This window comes from Macadamia integrifolia, chromosome 2 (genome assembly GCF_013358625.1).
Source record: "Macadamia integrifolia cultivar HAES 741 chromosome 2, SCU_Mint_v3, whole genome shotgun sequence".
In the NCBI taxonomy this organism is placed as follows: domain Eukaryota; kingdom Viridiplantae; phylum Streptophyta; class Magnoliopsida; order Proteales; family Proteaceae; genus Macadamia; species Macadamia integrifolia.
In genome coordinates, this window is record NC_056558.1 from 5,441,657 (window position 1) to 5,465,273 (window position 23,617).

Below are 23,617 nucleotides of genomic sequence, written 5' to 3' on the forward strand. Positions count from 1 at the left end.
TCGAGTGTTTTCAACTTACTTGTCTTGCACTATGTGTAGCGTCAATCAAGGTTCAAAAACTAGGCCGAAACCTTTGAAACTAGGTATTTATTTTGGGCTTAGAATTGGGGGGGGGTGGGGGACTCACCGCTCAATTCCAAGCGAAATTTTGGTCGAAACTGTCGAAATATCCAAATCTAGGGTCCACCGAGATGCCAAAATTTTGGCCGAAACTTCTGAAACCTGCCAAGATATAGAACCATGGCGTCAATGGATATTTTTTGTGCTTCAATCCTCTAAACTTCAGTTTGATTGTATATTTTGGATTGTTTTCTATTAATGATACAAAGCCCCAAGTCCAAGAAATGTAAAGAAAGATCGATTGTGCACTGGGCCGATACTCGAAACCTTGTTTGATCTTCCATCTTTCTCTCTCTTTTTTGTTTTTTGAGGAGAGGAAAGGAAAGTGTTTTTATATTAAGAAGAATAGGAATGAAAGAAATACAACAGAATTACATTCTCATAAACAGAGATCACAAAGCATCGGTAGCAATAACATTGCTGAGATTTTTCTGACTTTAACAGCATGATCAATCTACTCATCTTGTAAATTCTGTCCCAACTAACCATACAACTGTCATGACTGTAGCAGTAGCAAATCTGCCAAGAATTTATACTTTATATTTATTTATCAATTGGTTGTAGTTCATTCCTTTTATGGTAATCATGTTCCCTTTTACAGTCCAAGAAAGTGGCAAGAATCTTGAAAGACCCCTTCACAGAAGGAAGCATGGCAAGAAAGGGGGGAAAATCCATCAACAGATGACCTAGGTTATAATTCCAAGATAGATAGTCTAGAAAGGTGCAGTCTTTTGTGCGGGTTTTGGGTCTGTAGTTTTTAGGAGGTGACAGATTTGCATTTTAATTTTAATTATATTAATAATTTTCTGGAGCATTACGTATTCCAACAGAAGGTTGGTTCTTATCTCCATGAGGAACTACATGTGGAACACATTTTTAAGTTTGGTTAAATTGAAGGGAGAAAAATATCCATATATATAGGGTGGGGAACTTAAGAAGTATTTGCTATGCTATGCTGGGGTATGAAAAAAGGGCCTGGTTTAGAAAATGCTAGTTATGGCATGCATTTTTGACGAGATGGAGGTGCTGGGGGTTGGCTGTTATTTTTATCATTGATGCAGATGTAGAAGCCTAGCTGGATATGAACAATCCAGTTTGGAGGATCAGGCGAAGGAGAACCGCATCTAAATTTGTCCATTGGTTCCAGTAAGGATAGATTGGGATTATTTAGTAAATTTTGGGGGTTAATACTGTAATTAAAATTAAGTTGACGTTGGGAGCTTTAGAGGATATCGACAAGTACTTAGATAGGAGTCGAGTTTCAATCGTTCAGCTGGAATACGAGTCCATATAGGACATTTCAAAGGTTGATAGTATAGTAAATTTGGGGTTAATATTTAATTAAAATTGTGTTGAAATGGGGTATTTAGAAGCTGTTACAGATACTGAGATTGGAGTCAAGTTTTGGTTATGAAGTTGGAATATGAGTCCATATAAAAGATTACATAGGTTGACAGAAGAAGGGGCGTGCTTGGTCCAACAGTATGGTACGAATGTTATGACCTTGTGGTCAAGTGATCGAAACAGCCTCTCGAGATTCTCAGGGTGAGGCTGTGTAGTTCTCGCTCCTCGGGACTCGCATCGCACATGTTGGAGTGTCGTGCACCGGGTACATAGGTTGATGGACGAGTTGGTTGTGTCCAGGAGAGCTTTTGATTTCAAAATAGATCATTAAAAGGAATTGGTATTGGTTTTATGAGCAGCTATAAATTTGTAATCACCGCCCCCAGCAATTCAGTATTGGGAATAAAAGTTTGACTTTTTATGGTTCGATCCAGCATTGGCTTGATTGATTTATCTCTCATCCCTCTTGGTTCATTCAGTATTCAGATTCTAATCAAAGGTGTAGATGTGTGATCTTTCCCTCACCTCCTCTCCAATTCTTTTTCTTTCTTACTTGTTTCTCTCTTTTTTCTCGATGCGGATACTATTTTCTTTTACCAGCTTCAGTTTTTTAGCTCACGTCAGATCCTCACTATTAACTCATAGGTTGTCCTGAGGCTTAGTGGATAGATTTCTGTTACTATTTTCTGTTACAATCTTATCTTGATTACTAGTTTATTCATCACTAAGTTGACTGATTATATAATCTTCTGTCCAGTTTCTGTAATTCTCTGAAACTGATCCGTCATATCATCTGAAGATCCAATATAATAATATCTCTCTGGTTAGAACTTAGGCCCCGTTTGTTTGTGGGGTGTGATGGGGTGGGATTGTTGTGGGTATGGGAACCACAGGTAATGGGGTGAGCAATAGGAATGAGGAAAGTTATGGGGATTGTTTACTTTTCCACTCCTCAGTTGTTTGTTCTTTGGGAGAATAGGGAATGATAAAGCATGGATGTGACCTGCTTACTTGCAGAGACGATGGTGTTGACCGCTTGGAAGGGATGGGATCTCCATGCCATGAAAGATGAAGGTGAAAGAAAGATCAAATGTCAATCTACATTGATGCGGATCCGGGTTCCAAAAGTAGGTATTGGATTGCTTAGGGGCCCACTTGGACACTCAATAAAACGATGGCAGTAACCAATGGCAGATTCGTAATTAAAGTAGAGCGTCAACTAGATGGCAGAACTGCAATTTAACTCAAGTTCCCAATGAGGTTGGCAATTCTGTAAATAAATGAAAATTTAGAAGGGAGTGGCAGACTTGTAATTAGATTAAACTTATAGGCTTAAGTAATGGGTACAATATGCTAATAGAAAGGGTAATTCAGGAATTAGAAATAAAGATAGGGACTATAGAAGATAATGGAAGAAGAGGGGCAATCTTGGAAACAGAAAAATAAAAGGGTGAAAATCTCACTTTTTGAAGGTTGTCTTCAACCTTCAGCAACGAACAGAACCAGCGGACATGGGACGACCTGAAATTGAGAGAACTTTTTCAGTAGGCCTCTATTTGGCCTGAAATTTCATTTGAAGCTTGGAAACCAAAGGGGCTCTTGATTCCGACAAAGTTACGCCTCAAAATAGCTGGCGCAAGGGAATTTTCTGTAACTGCAACTAAGATCTGGTGCTGAACAGTGAAGCAAACCCTTATTTTGTTCGATCCTCTCAAAGGGAGATGTACTCAAGGTTTTTTTTTTTTAACCCGGAACTTATCTGGGTTCACCTGGCCGGACCCAAAAATTTTATTGATAGAAGATAAATGAAAAAATACAATGGGGGGGACATAACCCGCCTTACCCCGAACCCAATATCCTAAGACTTAACTAAACAAAATTAGGAATTAAAAAAAAATAAAACCAAAACCCAACTCAGATACAGAGGGAGGATGGCTTTATAATCAGCTATAAAAAATAAACTATTTTGATCTAATAAAAGGAATTTGAGAGTTATCATCCCTGATAGCAATCTTGATTGAGTCCGGAAAAGAATTGTACTTTGTGAAACATGAATTTGAACGACTACTAACTGAAAAATTAGCACAAGCCTTAGCCACTTTATTAGTTTCCCTCACTGAGTGCCAAATAGAAACAGAGGCCGATTGCAAAAGCTTAGATAGAGAGTTCCACCAATACCAAGAATTCCAATGAGCATTTTTACCATCAGAAATAGATTGCACAATATCTTTTGAGTCTGAGATAATAGCATCAAGGGTTTAGTTTGCCTATGTGTAAGCAACATTCACCCAGAATTTTATGTGGGAAGGGGCTGTATCGGTGAAGATCTAGCCATTCCTAAGGTGCTGCAACTGCTGCCCAGAACAGGGATTGGGAGAGAACCATAAAAGAAGAAGGAGAAGATAAGAAAGGAAAAGAGAACAGAAGAGAAAATCAGAAAAGAGAGAGGTATGTGGTCATGGCAGCCAAGGTTCAGCCAAACAAACATTCAATTTCAAACGTCAAGTTTGTCCTTCTCTACTGTGTTACATGGCTATGAAAAGGAAAATCAAAACCTAACAATGGAAACTAATGAACATGGAAACTAACCTAAATTAGCAATTGAAATAAATCTCCCAACTCACTTGATGGACAACCTACTTTAACAATAAGAAAACAAAGTAATAATCAAAATACTGAATATATACCAAATTTTCCCACACCCAACTGCATCGTATATTATAGGTTTACATTGGTTGTCATTGTATGAGGGATCCTAAGGCATTCTATAATCCAAGTAGGCATCTGCCGTGCATCATTTCATCTAGAATCTCAGTCCGTTGAGCACTGTCGGTCATCATACGATAGATCCTGAGGTGTTCTCCTTCAGAGAGAACCATCCCATTTCGAGAATCTTTCAGCTTCTTTCCTGAATCTCCCTCTCTCTCTCTCTATATATACATATATATATCTACTCCACTACCATGTGGGCTCTTGAATTTGCAACCACCACCATCTTGCCTACCATAGTTTTTAAGGCGCTGCTAAGGTGTCGCCTTACCAACGCCTTGGCGCTGATACGATCTAGAGATGGTAAGGCAGTGCTCCGCCTTATGTGAAGTGGCGCTTTATGGGTTTTTTTTTTTTTTAAACACATTTTAAAATTACTTGATGAAGATTCCAAATATAGATTTTTTATTGGTAGATGTATAGTTTTGTTAACACTTGAGATGTATGGGATCAGCTTACTCCACCAAAAATAACCAAAACAAACAAAACAAAAACACGATTCACAGACAGGGTTTTGATTTTGTCAAGGGTTTTAAGAAAGGGCTTTGAGAAGGAATCAAGGAACAAGGAAGAACCACTGATCCAGGTGACCAGTTTGCTTCGGCAGTGGTGAGCTTCATTCATCCTTGACAGAAGTAGAAATATAGTGGATGACCTTAGGGCTTAGGCACTCATTTTGGCATCATAGAAGTAAGTATAATAAATACTTGTATTTTTTGTCTTCTTTTCTTTATATTTATAATTTTGTTTCATAATTATGTATTTATATTATATGTTAATATGTTATAATGATTGATGATTGATGAAGATGAACTTAGTTTATTCACTTTATTGATTTGTTTTCTTGATGAATATCTTACATTGGTATGAATATGAACCTTTAATATTAATTTAACATATGAGTAATAGGATGCAACTAAGATTTGAGTCAAATAGATTGGTTTTATAAAAAATTTACACAGGAATGCTATAGTCGATAAGGCGACGCTTTATGCGTGCCTTATCGCTAAGGCGCTCGGAAAGACCCTCAAACGCCTCCATCGCCTTACCGCCTTAAAAACTATGCTGCCTACCCCGCTTCCCTGTGAGGCTCCCTGATGGAGATCCCCATCATGCGATCAATACTAAAGAAGGAAGAAGCAGCCATGAAGAGCAGCTACCGCCCATCCCTATGCTGGCCTAGGCTGGCCTATCGGTTCAGCATAGGAAGCTCTTTTAGTTCCTATTTTAGTAATGTGGTTATGTTTTTAGGAAGTCTTAATAGCTGCTATTTTGTTTCCTAATTAGAAGATAGAAGTAGTTTCTATTTCTGCTTTAGTTTCTATTTTGTGTGAAGCTTCTATATTTGTAATCACAGACCTCTATATAAAGAGGGTCTGCTGTAGACACAAATCATTATTGAAGTAATGAAGTTTTGCTTGCTTCATCTCCTGAGAAAGGAAGACAACAGTTGGGATAGCTGTGGGTGAGATTCCCTGGCTGAGATAGCCATTATGCCACCCAAGCCTACCCCTCTTTTTCTCTTTTCTTTCTTTTAGTTTTCTTTATTTGTATTGTGAGGGAGAGACTTGAGTGAGAGAAGGCATCGGCTGAAGGTACAGTAGCATTCCTGAGTTGCAGAACAAGAATAGCCCAGTTCAGCCATCGGTTTTTCCCAGAATTGAAGGATTTAAGGAGTATCGATAGGGTCTGCTTCTCAACCTCTGTTCTGTAGTTCTGGAAACCATCTGCAGGAATTAAGGACTGTTTGAAGGGTACAATCGATCAAGGAATCAAGCCCTGCTGCCCAGTCGAATCCCTGTTACAGACTTCTCCTGTCTGGGATTGATTTCTGCTGCTGGTTTGTTTCCCTGCTAATGCAAGTAATTGTTTGGGGTTAATTCTGGTTCTTGTCGGACAGGTTTGATCTTCTAAATTTCTGGGTTTTATTTCCCTTGATTCTTCTATTATTTCTGGCTTCTGTTAAGGCTAATTAGAGGGATCAGATTTGAAATTGGTTTGAGCTTAACATATTGGTTGTTGTTTACCTAGTGTAACCTACTTCGGTCTGAAATCCTCCTCACCGGTCTGAAATCCTCCTCACCTTCGCAATCTGAATTCTGAAACCCCCTTCTCACCTTCGTAACTCCTCTTCACCGTTTTGAAACTTCCCCTCTCACCTTCGCAATCCCACTCCCACCTTCGTGGTCTGAAACCCACCCTCCTCCCCACGATCTCAACACATAATTTATGGAGTTCTTGCAGGGGTTTTTTTTGCCCCTCAATATACCTTAGCAAGGATGTGATGGAGGGGTGCAGCGGCTAGGCACACCAATTGCGGTGGCAGAGCTTGAATTGATGGGCAGGGGGTGATGTGCAGTGCACTGTTGTTCTTGCTTTATCTCCAACCGCTTTCCCTTGGATTTTTGGAAAATTTTCACCAAGTTGGTGGGACTTAATGAGGGGGTGGGGTGGAGAAGGGCACAGGTCAAACGACCTCAGATCCCATGGGGGGTGGAATAGTTCATGACTTCATGCAACTATTCCACCCCATCAAATGAACGACCCTTTAGTTACCATGGCTGAGGATCCTACTGGGTTGGTTATCTCTGTTTGATTGGATTTCAAGGAGTTGCAGCAGTAATTTCTCAGTTCCTGGTTCACCAAGTTTTCTCAACTTCTCGGTTAGTTTTGGGTAAATTACCTGGAAAGCTGGTTTTTTTTTCTTAAAATTGGATATATTCCAGATTTTTGTGTCTAATTCTTCATATTTCTTCAATCTGATCCTTGTTCTAAGTGTGGTTCCAGCCTTTATCTTCTAGATTTTATTCTAGACTCTTGACTGCACCATTGAGGTTGGCGTGGGTGGTGGGTTGGGTTTTCTCTTGTTTCCTTTTTCTGAGGCACTCTGGGATTTCTGTGGAGAAAGAATTGCTATAAATTTTTTGTGGTGTTTGTGTAGAGGAAACACGGCCCATCTTTGGCTGTGTTGCTTCCCTTGTGGATTGCCTGTGTTGGCTTCTTTTGGGAATTGCTCTCTCTCTCTCTCTCTCTCTCTCTCTCTTTCTCTCACAATCAATATAATGTTATTAATGTTTGAAAAAGAAAAAAAGAAAAGCGAGTATTGAGAGGTTCAAGTCTCATTGTACCTGACTATATTCGAGATGTTTTTCATTAATAATCCATATTTTTCGTCTTTGTATCAAGTGTTAATTTTCTTTGTGCATACGTAAAAACATGAATCTCATATCTCTGGACTCAGAATAACATGTTTCTGCGTCCGCCCTCAGGAAATCAGGCAATTATGCTCATCTCTTCTAGATCTGAAGAAGGCCTCTGCGGAGGAAATGCGTAGGAGTGTGTATGCTAACTATACAGCTTTCATACGGTGAGTTCACTCTTTCTTGGTATGTTTGACAGATCTTTCCTTTCTGCAGTCACCTCTTAGGATATTATTTTACCAAGTGACGACTAGTTTCAGTTCACAATAATATTTCTTTTATTTTTTTGTCTAAAATTCTTGTTTCTTTCGTACAGCCAAAAAGAATTTTTGATATGGGAAAAGTTAGTATGAAAATCCCCTCAATCCTGGAGGTTATTGATCCAAAAATTTAACCAAACACCAACAATCAAACACTCCAAAGCAACAGATTCTAGAAATTACGCAAATCAATTAGTACAGCATTCCCTTTTATCCTGAAATTGTACGCCTGCGTACATTATGACCCTCCCTAGACCCTGCAGTGGTGGGAGCCTTTTGCAATGGGTATGCTGTATGCCCTTTTTAATGTACTAGATTTTCCATCAGTGAGACTACTAGATACTGTGGAAAACAAGCAGTACAAGGGAATTGTGCACTGAGTTCCAGTGGTTGTTCGGCAAGCTCAGAGAGCCAAATTGGACATTTTTTTAGTCCATCGACTCAATAGATATTTTTACAGCAGCCAGAACAATTTCAAACCTTACTTTAATTTTCGTCTCTGCATCTATTACCAATCTATCCAGTCTTACTATTGATTAGGATTGCAGTTTTAGTGTACTTTGGGATTAACTACATTTACATTAATGATGCATGTTCTGTTTATTTACAGCACATCAAAGGAGATATCAGATCTAGAGGGGGAACTTCTGTCTATCAGAAATCATCTGTCTACTCAGGCAGCTCTAATTCATGGTTTAGCTGAAGGAGTTAACATTGATTCCTTGTCTACCACTTTTTCTGAAGGTTCCAAAGTTCAAGGTGTATCTAATTATGAAGACAGTGAATCTTCTGACATGGAGAAGTGGTCTGAAGAATTCCCTAATCTCCTTGATGTTTTGTTAGCTGAGAGGAGAGTGGATGAAGCTTTAAATGCCCTGGATGAAGGGGAAAGGTTGGCTGCAGAAGCAAAAGAAAAGAAAACCATGAGTCCAGATTTGCTTAAGTCGCTACAAGCTGCCATCACTGAACGAAAAAAAAGATTAGCTGATCAGCTCTCTGAAGCTGTTTGCCAACCCTCTACTCGCAGTGGTGAGCTCCGTGCTGCAGTTTCAGCTCTTAAAAGGCTTGGAGATGGACCTCGTGCTCACAGTTTGCTACTTAATGCCCATTACCAAAGATTTCAGTGTAACATGCAAAGTCTTCGTCCTTCAAGCACCTCGTATGGAGGAGCCTATACTGCTGCTCTCTCTCAACTAGTTTTTTCCACCATCACTCAGGCAGCTAGTGATTCTTTGGCTGTTTTTGGTGAGGAGCCAGTATATTCCTCTGAGCTTGTGATGTGGGCTACAAAACAGACAGAGGCTTTTGCACTTCTTGTAAAGAAACATGCATTGGCTTCCTCAGCTGCTGCTGGAGGTTTTAGAGCTGCTGCAGAGTGTGTTCAAATAGCCTTAGGTCATTGTTCATTGTTAGAAGCTCGTGGTTTAGCTCTTTGTCCTGTTCTCTTGAAACTCTTTAGGCCTAGCGTAGAGCAAGCATTGGTTGCCAATTTAAAACGAATTGAAGAGAGCACTGCTGCCCTAGCTGCTGCAGATGATTGGATCCTCTCATATCCTCCAACTGTTACACGCCACTCTGGTAGATCTTCGACTACATCTGTTGGTTCTGGGATGGCATCCCAACATAAACTTTCGAGCAGTGCTCATCGATTCAATTTTATGGTTCAGGTATATAATTTTTTTTTCTGCTTGAAGTCTGATTCACTGTGTTGTGGAAGGGGTATATTATTCTTCTTATGTTATAGCAAGGTTCCCTGCAAAAGTGCTGAAGGTTGGTATTGGTTCTAATCCACCCCTCCTTGGACCCTGCAGAAGTGGGATTTGTACTGGATTATCTCCCTTTTTAATCTCATATTGTCAGTGTTTCTTTTTTCTTAACTTTTGTTGTTGTAACTTACATTGTCCAATAAATTATTTGTTTGACAAAAAACAGTATAGTACTATCAACTTTAGGACTCTTGTCTCATATATATATATTTTTTCTAATTGAAGAAATCTTATTGACACAATAATTAATTCGAAAAGTACTGTGGTTTCTCTTGGTTGTGTTTTTGACCTCTTATTACTTTTTTGGTAATTTTTCTGTTATTTGTCCAGGTCTTGTCCTTTCAAAGAATTAAAGCATGGTCCACATTGTGTAGTGTTCTGTTGACCAATATAGTGCCTGTTTATTGTGGCACCACATGCGGGCTAAAACTTAGTACATCATTCAAGAGTGATTGATCTTTTAAGACTCAATCCGATGGGATTTCCCCAAGGCTTTTGACTCAATCTGATGGATTTCACAAGGCTTTTGATTCAATCCAATGGGATTTCAAGATTGATATCTACAAGGCTTTTGACTCAATCCGATGGGATTTCATCTCCAAAGTCCTTCTGCAAATGTCTTTTCCTCCGTCCTTTGTCCACTGGATCCACTCTTGCATATCCTCCCTTGCTTCTTGGTCTTTATAAATGGTAGTCCAGATGACTTCTTCTCCTCTTCTGTCGGAATTAGACAAGGATGCCCCTTTTCCCTCTCTCTTGAAGTGCTTTCCAGATCCATCCAATCCCCCACTGAGCTTCATCTCATCTCCCCCATCCCCAAATTCAAATCCATCAAGCTTACTCATTTTGCCTTTGCGGACTATCTAATGATTTTTTCTAAGGCTAACACCTTATCTATCTCTTCCATTATGGCCGCCCTTCACTCCTTCAAACTTCTCTCAGGCTTATAATTAACCTTCTTAAATCCCATCTCTTTCTAGTGGGTGTCTCTAACTCCACCAAAGTCTCCTTGAGATCACTGGCTTTGCTATTGGCTCCCTCCCCATCAAATATCTGGGCCTTCCTCTCATTACAGCTAGGCTCTCCGCTCACCATTGCTCCCCATGCTTGATCTTATGAGAAAGAAGCTTAAGCTCTGGAAAGGTAAGCTGTTGTCCTATGTAGGCCGTCTTGTCCTTTTCAAATATGTGCTGCAATCCATGTACCTATATTGGTCCAGAGTGTTTGCTCTCCCCCAATCCGTCATAAGGGCCATGGAATCCTTGATTTGCTCCTTCATCTGGAAAGGAACATGCGCTTTTAAATTCCTCCATCCCATCAACTGGTCCTCCATCTGCCTTCCCAAATCTGAAGGAGGGATTAAAGAAGTCAATTCCGTGGGTATCCTAAAACTCATTTGAAAAATTGTGTGCAGACACAACAACATTTGGGTCTCTTGGGTCTACTCATCCCCCCTTAAGAATGACTCACTTTGGTCCATCCCCCACTAAGGTTTGAAATCTCGTTTCGTTTCAGTGGGTTCATAATCGTATTTTTTTTATTCGGTTGACTGTTTCAGTGGTCAAACGGCCATATTTTGACCTGAAGCTTGGTGGGTAGCTTGTTTTAAGGTTAATAAACATGTTTAGAACATAAATTTGCAAAAATATTAGAATATGACATTGTTTTAGAGTTGCACCTTTGTTTGGTAGCAACCGTCGAATTGTTTTGGAGAATACGGTATAACATAACAAGCATCATATATGCTTCAAAACACTTTAATATTAATTTCTTATTTTTATTTTATTTTGAAATCAAAATAGAATACTTTTCCCTATTTTTAAAATTAATTTTCAATTATTAATATATTTTTCTAATTTTTTGAAAATTAAAATAAATAATTACCTGATGAAAAAAAATTTCACTTTGATAGAGTCGTAGAACAGCCAATGGTGAGTAACATATATATATATATATATATAATTGACTTCCATCAAAGGTATATTTACCATAAAAAGTAACAATTTATGTTAATGGAAAATACATTTTTAAACCAAAAAAATAAAAAACATATTTATGTACCCAAAAAAAATTTCAACTCTGTGAGGTTAGAGATCGGCCTCTAGTGTCTAGCATATAAAAAAATCTAGCCCCATCCAACATGTATTTATGTACTATTTAAAAAAAAAGGTTTTGGGGAAAGAACTTTACCTTTCTTAAGTTTGAGATGTGTACATCTTGTTGTATGAGCGATTTGAAAGGCAATATGTGTGATGATGTGGCTAATTAGAGGTCAGTAGGGTGACTTTGTGTTCAAAATGCAAGATGGAACCGAGATTTCATCGAGACAGACGAGATAGGTGAGACAGTTGAAAATTTGACTCTGTCTCACCGAAATGAGGTATTTATAAGCCTTTACAATGTAATATTTCGGTATCTTGCCGAGATGATACTGATTTCTTTGCCGAGATACCAAGATTTCGACCAAGATGATGTACGTAGTGTATTTCGTAGCCTATCTCGTCTCGGCCAATGAAAAAAATCAGGAAATAACCGAGATCTCGACGAGATTTTGAACCATGATCCCCACTACTCCAGATGCCTCCTGGGTTTGGCACAACATTCTTAGTGCTAGAGCCATCGCTATCAGAGCCATCTCTTCTAGTATGGGCAACGGTGCATCCACTTATATTTGGCTTGATCTGTGCACCCCATGGGTACTCTATCGACCATTGTTAGCCCTAGAGTTATTTATTCCTCTGGTTTGAATAGAAATGCCACTGTTGCCTCCTTCTTGGCAAATGGTATATGGACCCTCCATTCTCTCAACCTCCCCTTGCCGATCTCTGGTCCTCCCTTCCCCCTATTCCCCCTGGACATTGGGGGAGGAAGGATAAAATTCGTTGGTGACCCTTTCCCACGAGATTGTTTAGTTTTGCCTCTGCTTGGGAATTTATTCGTTCCAAAGGTCCTCTTGTTCCATGGAGGAACATTATTTGGTTCAAAGGACATATCCCTCGCCACAACTTCACAGCTTGGTGCGCCATCTCAAACTGCCTCTCTATGTAGTTTTTCCTTCTCTACCGGCATATTCACGTCCCCCCTACCTGTTGCCTATGTTGGAATGCCACAAAAGATGTTGACCATCTCTTCTTCTCCTACCCCTTCTCCTTAGCTATTTGGAAAAGGGTTCTCAGTCACTTTTGGCCTTCCAGAAGAATAATTCTCCCCTTGAGTCGTGAATGGATTTGGGTTCAGACATTTTCAGGAGCTACATTTTGTGATACTATTGGAAAGCTTGCTTTTTGTGCCACCATCAATCATACCTGGATGGAACGTAACTTGCGTAGATGGACTTCCAATTCCAGATCTTATGATAAGATTTGGAAGGCCATTTATTCTGATAGCAATTCGAAACTAGTCTCAACCCAATACAGTAATGTCAGAAATACCCCAAGGAACAGACTTATTGTTGTATCTTGGGGCCTACTCTCTGACTATTTTCTCTTAGCCCCACCCTTTTTGTTGTCTCCTTGATTAGCAGTTAACCTCTTAGTTGCTAGTCCAGTGTTTCTCCTTTATTCGTTTTATGCCTTCGGGCCCTACTCTCCCCTCTTTCCTTTGTATATTCTTTCTCTTGCTTGATAATGAATTTGTTTATCCTTTTAAGACCATCCATCCTAGCTGGCATGTGGCAGATAAAAGCTCCCAAGCTTGCCACCTTGAGATTCTTCTCTATGGTTGCTTAGTACTAGAGAAGTCACACCCAACAAGGGCAAACATTAAGGTCTTATGCTTCTTGACATACAAAATCTGTTATGATATATTCCAATCTATCAATTATATCATCCTGTTAATGGTACCATTTATAATGCTTTGGCATTTGTCGAATTTTTGTTAGATTAGGGTATGATTGGTAGTTTCTCAGATTTTTTTGGTACTCTTAAGATGACTCAATTGTAGTCTGTGAAAAACTGGGTATCTTGTTTATTCTGCAGAAAATATTTAGAGGACGGGCCTCGGTGCAACGGTAAGGTTGCTCCATTGTGACCTAGTAGTCATGGGTTCGAGTTGGGAAACAGCCTCTCCGTGAAGTGGGTGTAAGGCTGTGTACATTATGATGCTCCCAGACCCTGCAGTGGCAGGAGCCTTGTGCACTGGGTACGCCCTCTGTGGAAAATATTTCTTATTTCTGCACGTGTTTTGTAATTGAACCTCGGTTTACATATTAATTTTAAAACATCATTTTTGTCTCAAAGATTTGTATACTTGGGTAATTATTTTGATATTTTCTTAGTGCAGCTCATCCTGGTTGCAGATTATCCCACCAAATTCACTTAAGTAAATCTTGCCAGGGAATTAATGGGCATAACATTACTGTAACTTTGTTTATTTATTTTTTATTTTATTGAGAAATGGAGTGGTCCTATTCTCACGAGGAACAAAACCATGTAATAAACCATTCTGTCATTTGTGGCCATGATTATCGAGCATTTTGGAGTTCTTTTGTAGTGAGAATTACTATTATGGTTAGAACTCTAGGTTGCCAAACATCACTTGTTTCTTCCTTGAATGCTTGTGATCGTATCCCTTTGATTCATTTTACTTCATGGTCCAACTACCTTTGCAGGATTTCTTTGAGGATGTAGGACCGCTCTTGAGTATGCAGTTGGGGGGTCAAACATTGGAAGGCATGTTCCAAGTGTTCAACTCATACGTCAACTTGCTTATAAAAGCATTACCAGGTTCAATGGAAGAAGAAGGAAACTTGGAAGGTTCTGGGAATAAGATTGTTCGGATGGCGGAAACTGAAGCACAGCAGATTGCTCTGCTGGCAAATGCATTTTTATTAGCAGATGAACTGCTCCCACGTGCGGCCATGAAGCTTTCCCCACCGAACCAGGCTGGTGTGAAGGATGATCCCAGTAAGAGGACTTCTAACAGACAAAACCGTCATCCTGAACAAAGAGAGTGGAAGAGGCGTCTTCAGAGATCTGTTGATAGATTAAGAGATAGTTTTTGTCGGCAGCATGCACTTGATCTCATTTTCACTGAAGATGGTGATGCCCATCTTAGTGCAGACATGTACATAAACATGGGTGGAAATGTGGATCAGCCAGAGTGGTTACCATCTCCAATATTTCTGGTATTTTATGATTTATTTTGCTTCTTCACCTATTATGACCTACCATTTACTCGTTTGGCAATAGTTCTAATGTTTGTATTCCATGAGTTTGAACTCTCTCTCTCTCTCTCCCTCTGTCTTTTTATGTGCCAAATGAATTTCATATGTGAGTTAGAATGTGACCTGAAATAAATTCTGTGCAGTTAAATAAAATACATTTGTGTTGTTAGTATATATGAATAATTCTCATTCTAAGTTCCCTCTATCTTTACATGTCTTGCAAGTTTGTGATATTCAAATTTGCAGTGTCTGGTGTATCTGAAACTTCTGAGCACCAAATTATATGTCCCTTATACAGTGAGATGAATTGAGCTGTGACAGCTGTCTATGCCTTTTAGAAACACTGGTTCAGTAAACTACTTCATGGGGTATTCCATGATAATCTTATCTACTTAATAAATCTCAGTAATAGTGGGTAACTTTAATTGGACAAGAAAAATGATAAGAGTTGCTGTATAGATCATAGTTGTCAAGGTGTCGCAACTTAGTAAATCTCAGCAATAGTGGGTTAATTTAATTGGACAAGAAAACTGATAGAGTTGCTGTATAGACCACAGTTGTCAAGGTGTCGCAACAAGGTGCTCCTTGAGATCCAAAATCTGGTGATCTCTCTCTCCAAATGTGAGAATATTTCTCATATTTCCTATTATATATTTCCATAATCCCACTATTACCCACCTCCTATGTTCAATACTTTGACCTTTAAAACTCCACAACAACACAACTCGGCCTTATCCCACTAAATGGGGTCGGCTACATGGATCTTTACCCTCCAATCAGATCTATTCAAAGCCATACATGACACAAGGCCTAACCTATGCATGTCTTTCATCACCACTTCTACCAGAGTCATTTTTGGTCTGACCCCTCGCTCTTTTAGCTCCTTCAATTTGAATCAAATCATTCTTCTGTACTGGAGCATCCAGAAGCCTCCGTTGTACATGGTCATACCACCTCAAATGAATTTCACATAGCTTATCGGAGCTACCCCCAATTTTGCTCTAATTTGATCATTACTTACTTTATCCACAGCACATATATCTCAGCATCCTCATCTCAACTACATTGAGTTTATCTATATGATGTTTCTTAACTGCCCAACATTTCATGCCATACGTCATAGCCGGTCGTACAATTGTCCTATAAAATTTATTTTAAGTTTTGAAAGAATACGTCGATCATACAACACTCCATACTCATCTCTCCACTTTATCCATTCTATTTTAATTCTGTGTACTATTATCATCTATTTCCCCTTCTTTATTTATGATTGAGCTCGGGATTTCCCTCTCATCAATTTTCACTTCTTACTCTGTTTTTTTTCTACTTAAAACCTTTTGCTTCTTAGTTTGACTTCCATAGTTCCGACTAGGTGTTAATCCTTGCTTTTGTTTCATCCACCAAAATAATATCATAAGCAAAAAGCATACACCTAGGGACCTGATCTTGAATGTCTCTAGCTAGATCATCTATGATAACTGAAAACAAATAAGAGTTTAAAGCTGATCCTTAATGTAGTCCAATTGTAATGAGAAATTTTTCTGTAGCCAAGGGTGGTGAAAAATAAATTGTATACCCTTTTTTAATAAGGAAGGAAAAAGAAAATGTCAGCCATGAAGCTGTCCATTGCACAAGACCTTCTCATTGGTACCATGAACAATAACATGCCACTTTGCAATTTTGCATAAAAGAACCCAAGAAATGAAAATGTCAACCTTTAGACTGCCCATTTCACAAGACCCTCTAATTGAGTACCATGAATAATAACATGTCACTTTGCAATTTTGCGTAAGAGAACCAGTAAACCCCATTAAACTTGTTCTGAACTGAAGAGCAAAAAAAACTAATGGCTCGCTCTCTTGTCGCAACATGTCTAGAAGTGGGAGTGCTTTTATATATTCTTCTCTCCTTGATTGCTTCTGGAAAGGCATAAGGGATCATCTTTGACTTCATCTGATTAGGCTGGCCAAGGTCACTAGGTTGCCAATAATACATGTACTACATTGAACTTTTGGGAATGTCCAATACATACCAGCAAAGTTTCTTCCTAGTAATTTGCAAAGAAATATCCCACTTCTTTCTTGAGAAGAGACAAGAAACGTGCTCAATATCATTTGTTTGAATAGTTGATTCAGCTCCTTGTTTGAAGAAACCCTCTAATGTAGAAGTAGGTTCAAAGAAACTACCCCCAATATATTACACCCAAACAAGGCAAATAGGACATAACAACTAACTTAATAAAAACCAGAAATAGGACCAGGAAACAAGGGAATAAGACCAACAAATAAAGCCCCAATGATACATTAGCAATGCAGCAGCAAAACCAGCCCAAAATCCAACCTGATAGGAGAGAAAAGGACCTGCGATAGGGCTGGAGAGAGAGAGAGGTGTGGCTGGGTCTGTGGGGCTTCAATTGAGCTGCTAACTTGGTCGATTGTAGGGCCTAGGGAGGGTACAAAAACCCCCAAATATGAAGAGCTTCTGACGGCTGGTTTGAGAGATATCCCCTTTCTTGATTTCAGACCTAAGAGAGAGAAAACTGAAAGTATTCTTCAAGAACTGTAGTAGGGCTGCTTGGGCAGTCACAAGAAGAGGATCGAGTGATCCTTGGTGGCTGTGAGCACCCTTTGAAAAGGCCAGGCAGATCATAGATCAATTGCGGAAGGAAGAGGAGATCGATCTCTCTCCTAATTCCTCCATGGGTGCTGGTTGGTTTTGGCTTTTGAAGTTCTGAATAGATCTGATTTTCTTAGGATTCTTCAACGTCAGTAAGCAGTAACAACAAGCACTAACAGTAGCAGTAAACAGAGAATAGGAGAGAAAAGAAACAAGACATGTGTGGGTGGGACTGGCTATCTCGGCCTGGGCATCTCACCCACAGTTATCCCGGCTGTTTAAGCAATTGACTGCAATTATTCATTATTCAAATATGAGAAATTCGAGTACATTAGCTCCTCTATATATATAGGGCAAACTAGCAGTCATAACCTAACTAGGAGTTAGACTCCAAGTAGGACTAGACATTACATAATAGGAGTTGGACTCCAAATAGGACTAGACTAGAACCCCAATTGGAGTAGGTAACTAACTAATCATTAACTAAGAGTCTCTAATGGGCTGATTAAATTGATGGGCTCACTGGGTCTTATTAAATTAACTAAGAACTTAATAAAATAAGTGAAGGTCGATGGGCCCAATGGGCCCTTTTTTCCCCTGAAATAACTTAATGTATTCCTAGCCACTTAAGTGACCTTAAGTGTGCTGTAAGTGGAGATCGATTAGCCCACTTTGGGCTGGCCCTCCTCCTGTGGCAGTCCATGATGGATGTGGATCTACATCACCCTCCACTTCAATTGGTTTTTTTTCTCAAAAAAACAGACATGAAATAACAAATCCATTGTTTCTCTAAGATTTTGAACAGATGTCCTGAATTCAAGTTGATTATATTTTGATTCTTCCTCGGAGAAAGACGATCAAACAATTCCCAAACATGGTGCTGAATGCAAGTGAAGGTGGTTGACTGACCATCTATCTGCTGGGCAGAGTAGGCTAATTAGAGGATGAACCACAAATATTTTATGAAGCAATATAGTTCATAAAGCAGGAATGCATCCGAGAATCCTTCAATTAGCCTGCAGATGGACCCACCAAAATTCTAAGTAGAAAACAGCGCTCAAAACATTGAAAATTGATCTAATAACAGTCTTATAGTATCCAGAATGATCAATTACATCCTAAAACCCATAATCAAAGCCCATGCCCAAAAACTCATAATAAACTAATAAAACAACTGAAGTAAAAGACTAATAACTAATAATAATGATATTGAGACTTAGTTCATCCTTCTTCACTGAATAGAACCCCAATCGTCACTTTTTGGCATATAACAATACCCTCTTATATGGAGGAAAATATGAGGCTAGTTTGGAAGATGTCACTGCATCAGTTAATGACAAACTTTTAAGGAATTTAGACTAATTATGAATAGGGAGAGGGTAGGGCATGCCACCAGATTTTGGTAAACTAACAGGGATGGACACAGGAGGGCAAGGGGGTCTTTTCCAAAAGGGGAGGAGAGAGGGTGACAGGCTGGGAAGTCTGGGGGTGTACCCAGCCTTTTCCGTTAGAAATATTAGAGATTTATTTCTTTTTTTTTCGGTTGGTGGGTGGGTAGGTGGGGGTGGGGGTGGGGGTGGGGTTGGGGGGTGGGCAAGAGAGAAGAGTAGTATTTCTGTGAAATCTTTTTCTGTGCATGTGCAGATGCTTGTGAGCCATGTGCTAGCGACTATTTGTATTTCTAGAAAAGAACCAACAACCCTGTTATTCTAGGATCCTAACATTGCTGAAGGGCTAAATTATTCTTGTCGAACCCAAGTAGTTGGGAGAAGTTCGAGTTGATTTGTTCAATAATTTTATGCTTTCATTGTACTTTTACTCCTGATGTATTTCTTCCAAATGGCTTTACTTCTCATGTTTCGTTTTGGAGATCTTATTGTGAATTGTCATTGTGGCATTAAGGAACTTTTTTCGAAACTGAATATAATGGGAAGCATAGCAGCAGATATGTTTGTCGGCAGGGAAAGGTTTGCAACTATTTTGTTGATGAGACTCACAGAAACTGTCATCTTATGGCTTTCGGATGACCAAAGCTTTTGGGATGATATGGAGGAAGGGCCAAGGCCTTTGGGTCCTCTTGGCCTTCAACAGGTATGAATTTGATATCCCCTACCTCTATTTTACATTCGCGTGGGGACCTAATCTTTGACCTTTGGTGGATTTTGTGCAGTTCTATCTTGATATGAAGTTTGTAATCTACTTTTCATCCCAAGGGCGCTATTTATCTCGTCATTTGAATCAAGTAATTAATGATATCATAGCTAGAGCCATATCGGCATTTGCTACAACTGGAGTGGATCCATTCAGGTGTGTACATTCAAATGTTGTTGTCTTTCACTCAGTTGATTTGTCTTGCTAGTTGCATGGCTTGTATCATTGATGTTTATCTTTTACTTGGCTCTGTCTTAGTATGAAGAATCAAAACCATAACGCATATACTTCTAAGAAGTATCAAATTGAAAGCAGTATTTTTTTTGGTGGGAAATCAAATCTCATCCTTTTTCTACTCAAAATTGCTGATATTGACCCTAGATGTTACATGTGAAGTTCATGGATTTAAAACTACATTCCGCAATTATCAATATTGAATATGCACTTTCTCTTCTTGGGGCTCTAACTCATCATTCATTTCCTACATCCATTATGAGATTTACCTTGTTGCAACTGGTGTAGTGAGCTTAGTGCCCTCATGTCTAGTTGTAAGGAAACACCAAACTGCTGTCCTAGTACATGTTAGTAGCAGGCAAGGATAAAAGTTTCGATCACGAGCCGGTTTCGACACAGCTCGAAACGGAGATATGGGTCGAGACCTGGTACTTTTTGGGCCAACTCAAAACCAAGGTTTCAAGGCCCAGATTGTGTTTTCTTGTCTGAATTTTTTTGTGTGCAGCCTAATTTTGACCTTTTAAATCTAATCCCTTAATGATTTTCACAAAAAGAACGTCCAAAATGGTGTTGACCTAAGATTGCTAGTGTACACTGAATGATGTTGTAGCCTTGTTAATTTGTTATGAACACTAGTTCTGCATATAACTTAGATATTGAAAATGTAAATAAACTATTAACACAGTCGAAACATACTTTAGAATTGAAGAACTAGCAATAATGTAAGGTGATAGTGATACAACACTCACCATTCAATTCCACGAGGAGTTTCTAGGGGGCTCCAATCCACGAGCTGCGTACCATTGCAGATGTTGTAGCCGTTCCTCTAAATGCAACTCATGAATTTCATGACATGTTTTATGCCCAAATATTCTTGAAGTCCTTCACTTGCCCCTATAAGCCCCATGATCATTGACATGTCGAAGTTATCCAACCTATAGGGAATGGCTCACTGAGATTGTAAGGATGTGGAGGTAGCACACATGGTTGAGTTGGATGCTCGAAGATGTTGTCTACAAAAGATGGTCCACAACCTGAACCACCCCCATGTCCAAATGAAGAACATTTAGCATACCCACAACCATATCGAAATGTACCGGTGCTCTTGAAGGATGGTCCACCAACATATACACCATATAATGGATACCTAGCATGTGATGTTGATCCAACACTCTCGAAGCTACTATCACCTTGATGTGTTGGACTAGGGGTCGAGTCTATGAATTTTGGTACACGCTAATGCCCAAATCCTCTACTCTCCCCTAAACTCATGGCTTCTATTGTGCTAGACAAGCTCGATATATCCATTCTATAGTTGGCACGACGTCAAGGCATTGGAGGGCTGCCTAAGCTCTTAGGTGACAAGGTGACTAAGTGTTATTTATACTTTATTTCTTTTCTAGAATTATTTAGCATGCTACATATACCTTGTATCATAAAAAATAAACAATAAGCCACATCAAATCATAAAAATCAACATTTAGAGAAATGCTCATGTTCTATAATAAGTTTTACTGGTCAAATGATTTTTATTTACATGAGACATTTTGTATTAGGCATAACAGAAAACCAGCTTTTCGACAAGTCTAAGATTACTTAAATCTGAGTTGTAATGACAAAGTTATATTTCGGTCGAACTTATTTTAAAGTGCGCGAATGCTATTAAAATCACTTGAATGAAAACAATTTTAAAGATATCAAAACAAAAGATTATTTTTTCGGGCTTTTGGTTTTTAACAATTTTTTACCATGATAAGATTTATAAAATTTTCAGAATTGAGAAAAACCCCAGCATTTAAAAGTTGAAAAATTGCCCTTACTACAAAAAATCCAGTTTTGTTCTCGAACTAGGGGGTTTGCTTTTTATTCTTTGGGAATTTGTTTTTTAAACTATTTTTATTGGATTCAAGTATGGGGGTACTTGCTTATTTATGAATAATATCTTATATAACTGAAATAATGATATCATAAGTAAATGAAATAATAGTATCTTAAGTAAATGAAATAAAAAATATAAAAACATTTACTTAAATGATATTTGGGATAAATAAGTCCAAAAATATTAGGCGACATGCAGTGTAATAAGGTGCCATTGCCTAGGACCTAGGCAAACTGCCTAGACGCCAAGGCGACGCATTGACAACTATGATCCATGCCCATGCGCCTATGCCCATCCCAGCTGTCTCCTGGGCTCCACCTTAAGTTTAAACTATTGGTGTGGACCTCGAGTGTAGCCTCTCGGAGTATGTGCACCGTATTCCTCATCCTGTGTAGCAGGGGTGAATTGAGTCTTCACTATGAAAATTTGTGGTCCGGTTGTGGCTCTAGATCCTTATGCACCTTGTCCTCGCTTAGGAAGCTAATCTATCACCAGCACCACCATCATCACCATCATGGCCTTGGGTTGGGTCAAGTGCCTGAGTGGCAGATGAGGAACACAACCACTACTCTTCGTCATCATCTCCAATATTAGGTTGGGGCTATTTTGCCCTCTGTTGCCATACAGTCCTCGACGCTAACACCTATCTATGAAGCAATCTGGCTGCTGGGTTACCCCTAATCTTATCTAACAATGGCTCACCTTGCTCCTGGACCCATTTATAAAGGGTATTCTCCTCATCTTCTTCCACCTGGAAGATTTTGGCCAGGTCGATTGGGGAATTATCATTCTCTATGCCAAGGTGTATGTGCTTCTCTCTCAATCTCATATTATAATGCACATATACCTAGTCCTCAAGTTGCTTAGCACCCAATCAATTTTGCCTCTTGGGGTGTATGAGATTGGATGTACTCCAATTGCTCTTGCACCCAATGGTAGAACATGTCTGAGAAAACACTTCAGCTGCTATCTTGAAAAGGTTGGGTGAGTCTCTTCCATATTGCACCCACCCAATCAGATGCATAAAAGCATTAAATAGTATTATTAGGTGATGGTAAACAATGATGCATATCTAAATATGAGCAAGACAACTAAAGTGATTAGACCAACCAGCAGTAGTGCCCTCCCAACCTGCAATAGTAGTTGCCCAGCCAAAACTCTCAGTAGCGTCATGAAGGTTTTCATTTGTATCCATTTTAGTGTTTGGTACCAATGTTAGCATCAATAACAAATTAATAATTGCATAATTTATTAGATACCACTCTCAACTCGATTAATCACCGACTGAGCAGTTGCATTTGGCGCATGCCTCTCCACCACTCTGTGAACTGCATCTATAAGATCTTGTCTCATTGCAATTTTATGCTTGAATTGGTACTTTGGATTTAGATAGTATCCTGAAAAAAAATGGCCAGGTGGTGAATAATCACGTTTTTGTCAAAATTGAAAAGTAAGTTGAATTGAGGTGAATAAAGTTAAAACTCACCAGCCCTATGTAGTGGTGCATGAGCTGCCTCTCCCAGCGATAGCTGATGTCAAGGAACCTCGCGTTACCCTTTTTATACACCGCCTCCACTTGCATCTTCATCACATCAATAGCAGCCCCAAGTGTGGTAAGGTGGGCTTCTTCTGTGAGTCCATTTTCAAGATGGTGGCAATTGGGTATAATATCCTTAGACCTTCTTGGGGTCATCTCAGAACTTGTCACTAGCAATGGTGGATTGGGCTGCCCGACCTCCATGAGAACTAGACCGCTCCCAATCAAACCAATCCTCTGAAGCAAACATGGACCAAAGTCCAAACTTCTTTGTCTCAAAGCTCTTCGAAGCAATGTAGTTTGTTGCAAAGTGTGTCACCACCACATTTTTCTTCAATGGATGTAGGAAAAATACATGATTGTACACAAAGATTGTCACTTGTCTTGCCTTCTCTACCACGTCTTTCACAATCCTCAGATTCCCTATGTCTTCTTTCAACATGAGGTCGATGCAGTGGGCTGCACATAGAGTCCAGAATAGTCGGGAATTGGGATTGTTCATCAGTTTTTCCCCAACCATTTGGTAGTTGCTCCTGTTGTTAGTGGCAGCTTTTACCACATTCTTTATCCCCACATC

At 39.3% G+C, this 23,617-nt stretch overlaps 1 protein-coding gene across 1 annotated transcript in view; it reads left to right on the forward strand.

Annotated features, from left to right (window-relative positions):
• The first annotated feature begins 2,456 nt into the window (after nucleotides 1–2,456).
• LOC122094062 (exocyst complex component EXO84B-like) overlaps nucleotides 2,457–23,617 on the forward strand; it is a 36,120-nt gene continuing 14,959 nt past the window's right edge. Inside the window, exons 1-6 of the mRNA XM_042664696.1 lie at nucleotides 2,457–2,591; nucleotides 7,503–7,600; nucleotides 8,304–9,360; nucleotides 14,069–14,584; nucleotides 19,142–19,330; nucleotides 19,410–19,546. Of these exons, the coding sequence (XP_042520630.1) occupies nucleotides 2,457–2,591; nucleotides 7,503–7,600; nucleotides 8,304–9,360; nucleotides 14,069–14,584; nucleotides 19,142–19,330; nucleotides 19,410–19,546 (2,132 nt within the window). The remainder of the gene's footprint in view (nucleotides 2,592–7,502; nucleotides 7,601–8,303; nucleotides 9,361–14,068; nucleotides 14,585–19,141; nucleotides 19,331–19,409; nucleotides 19,547–23,617) is intronic.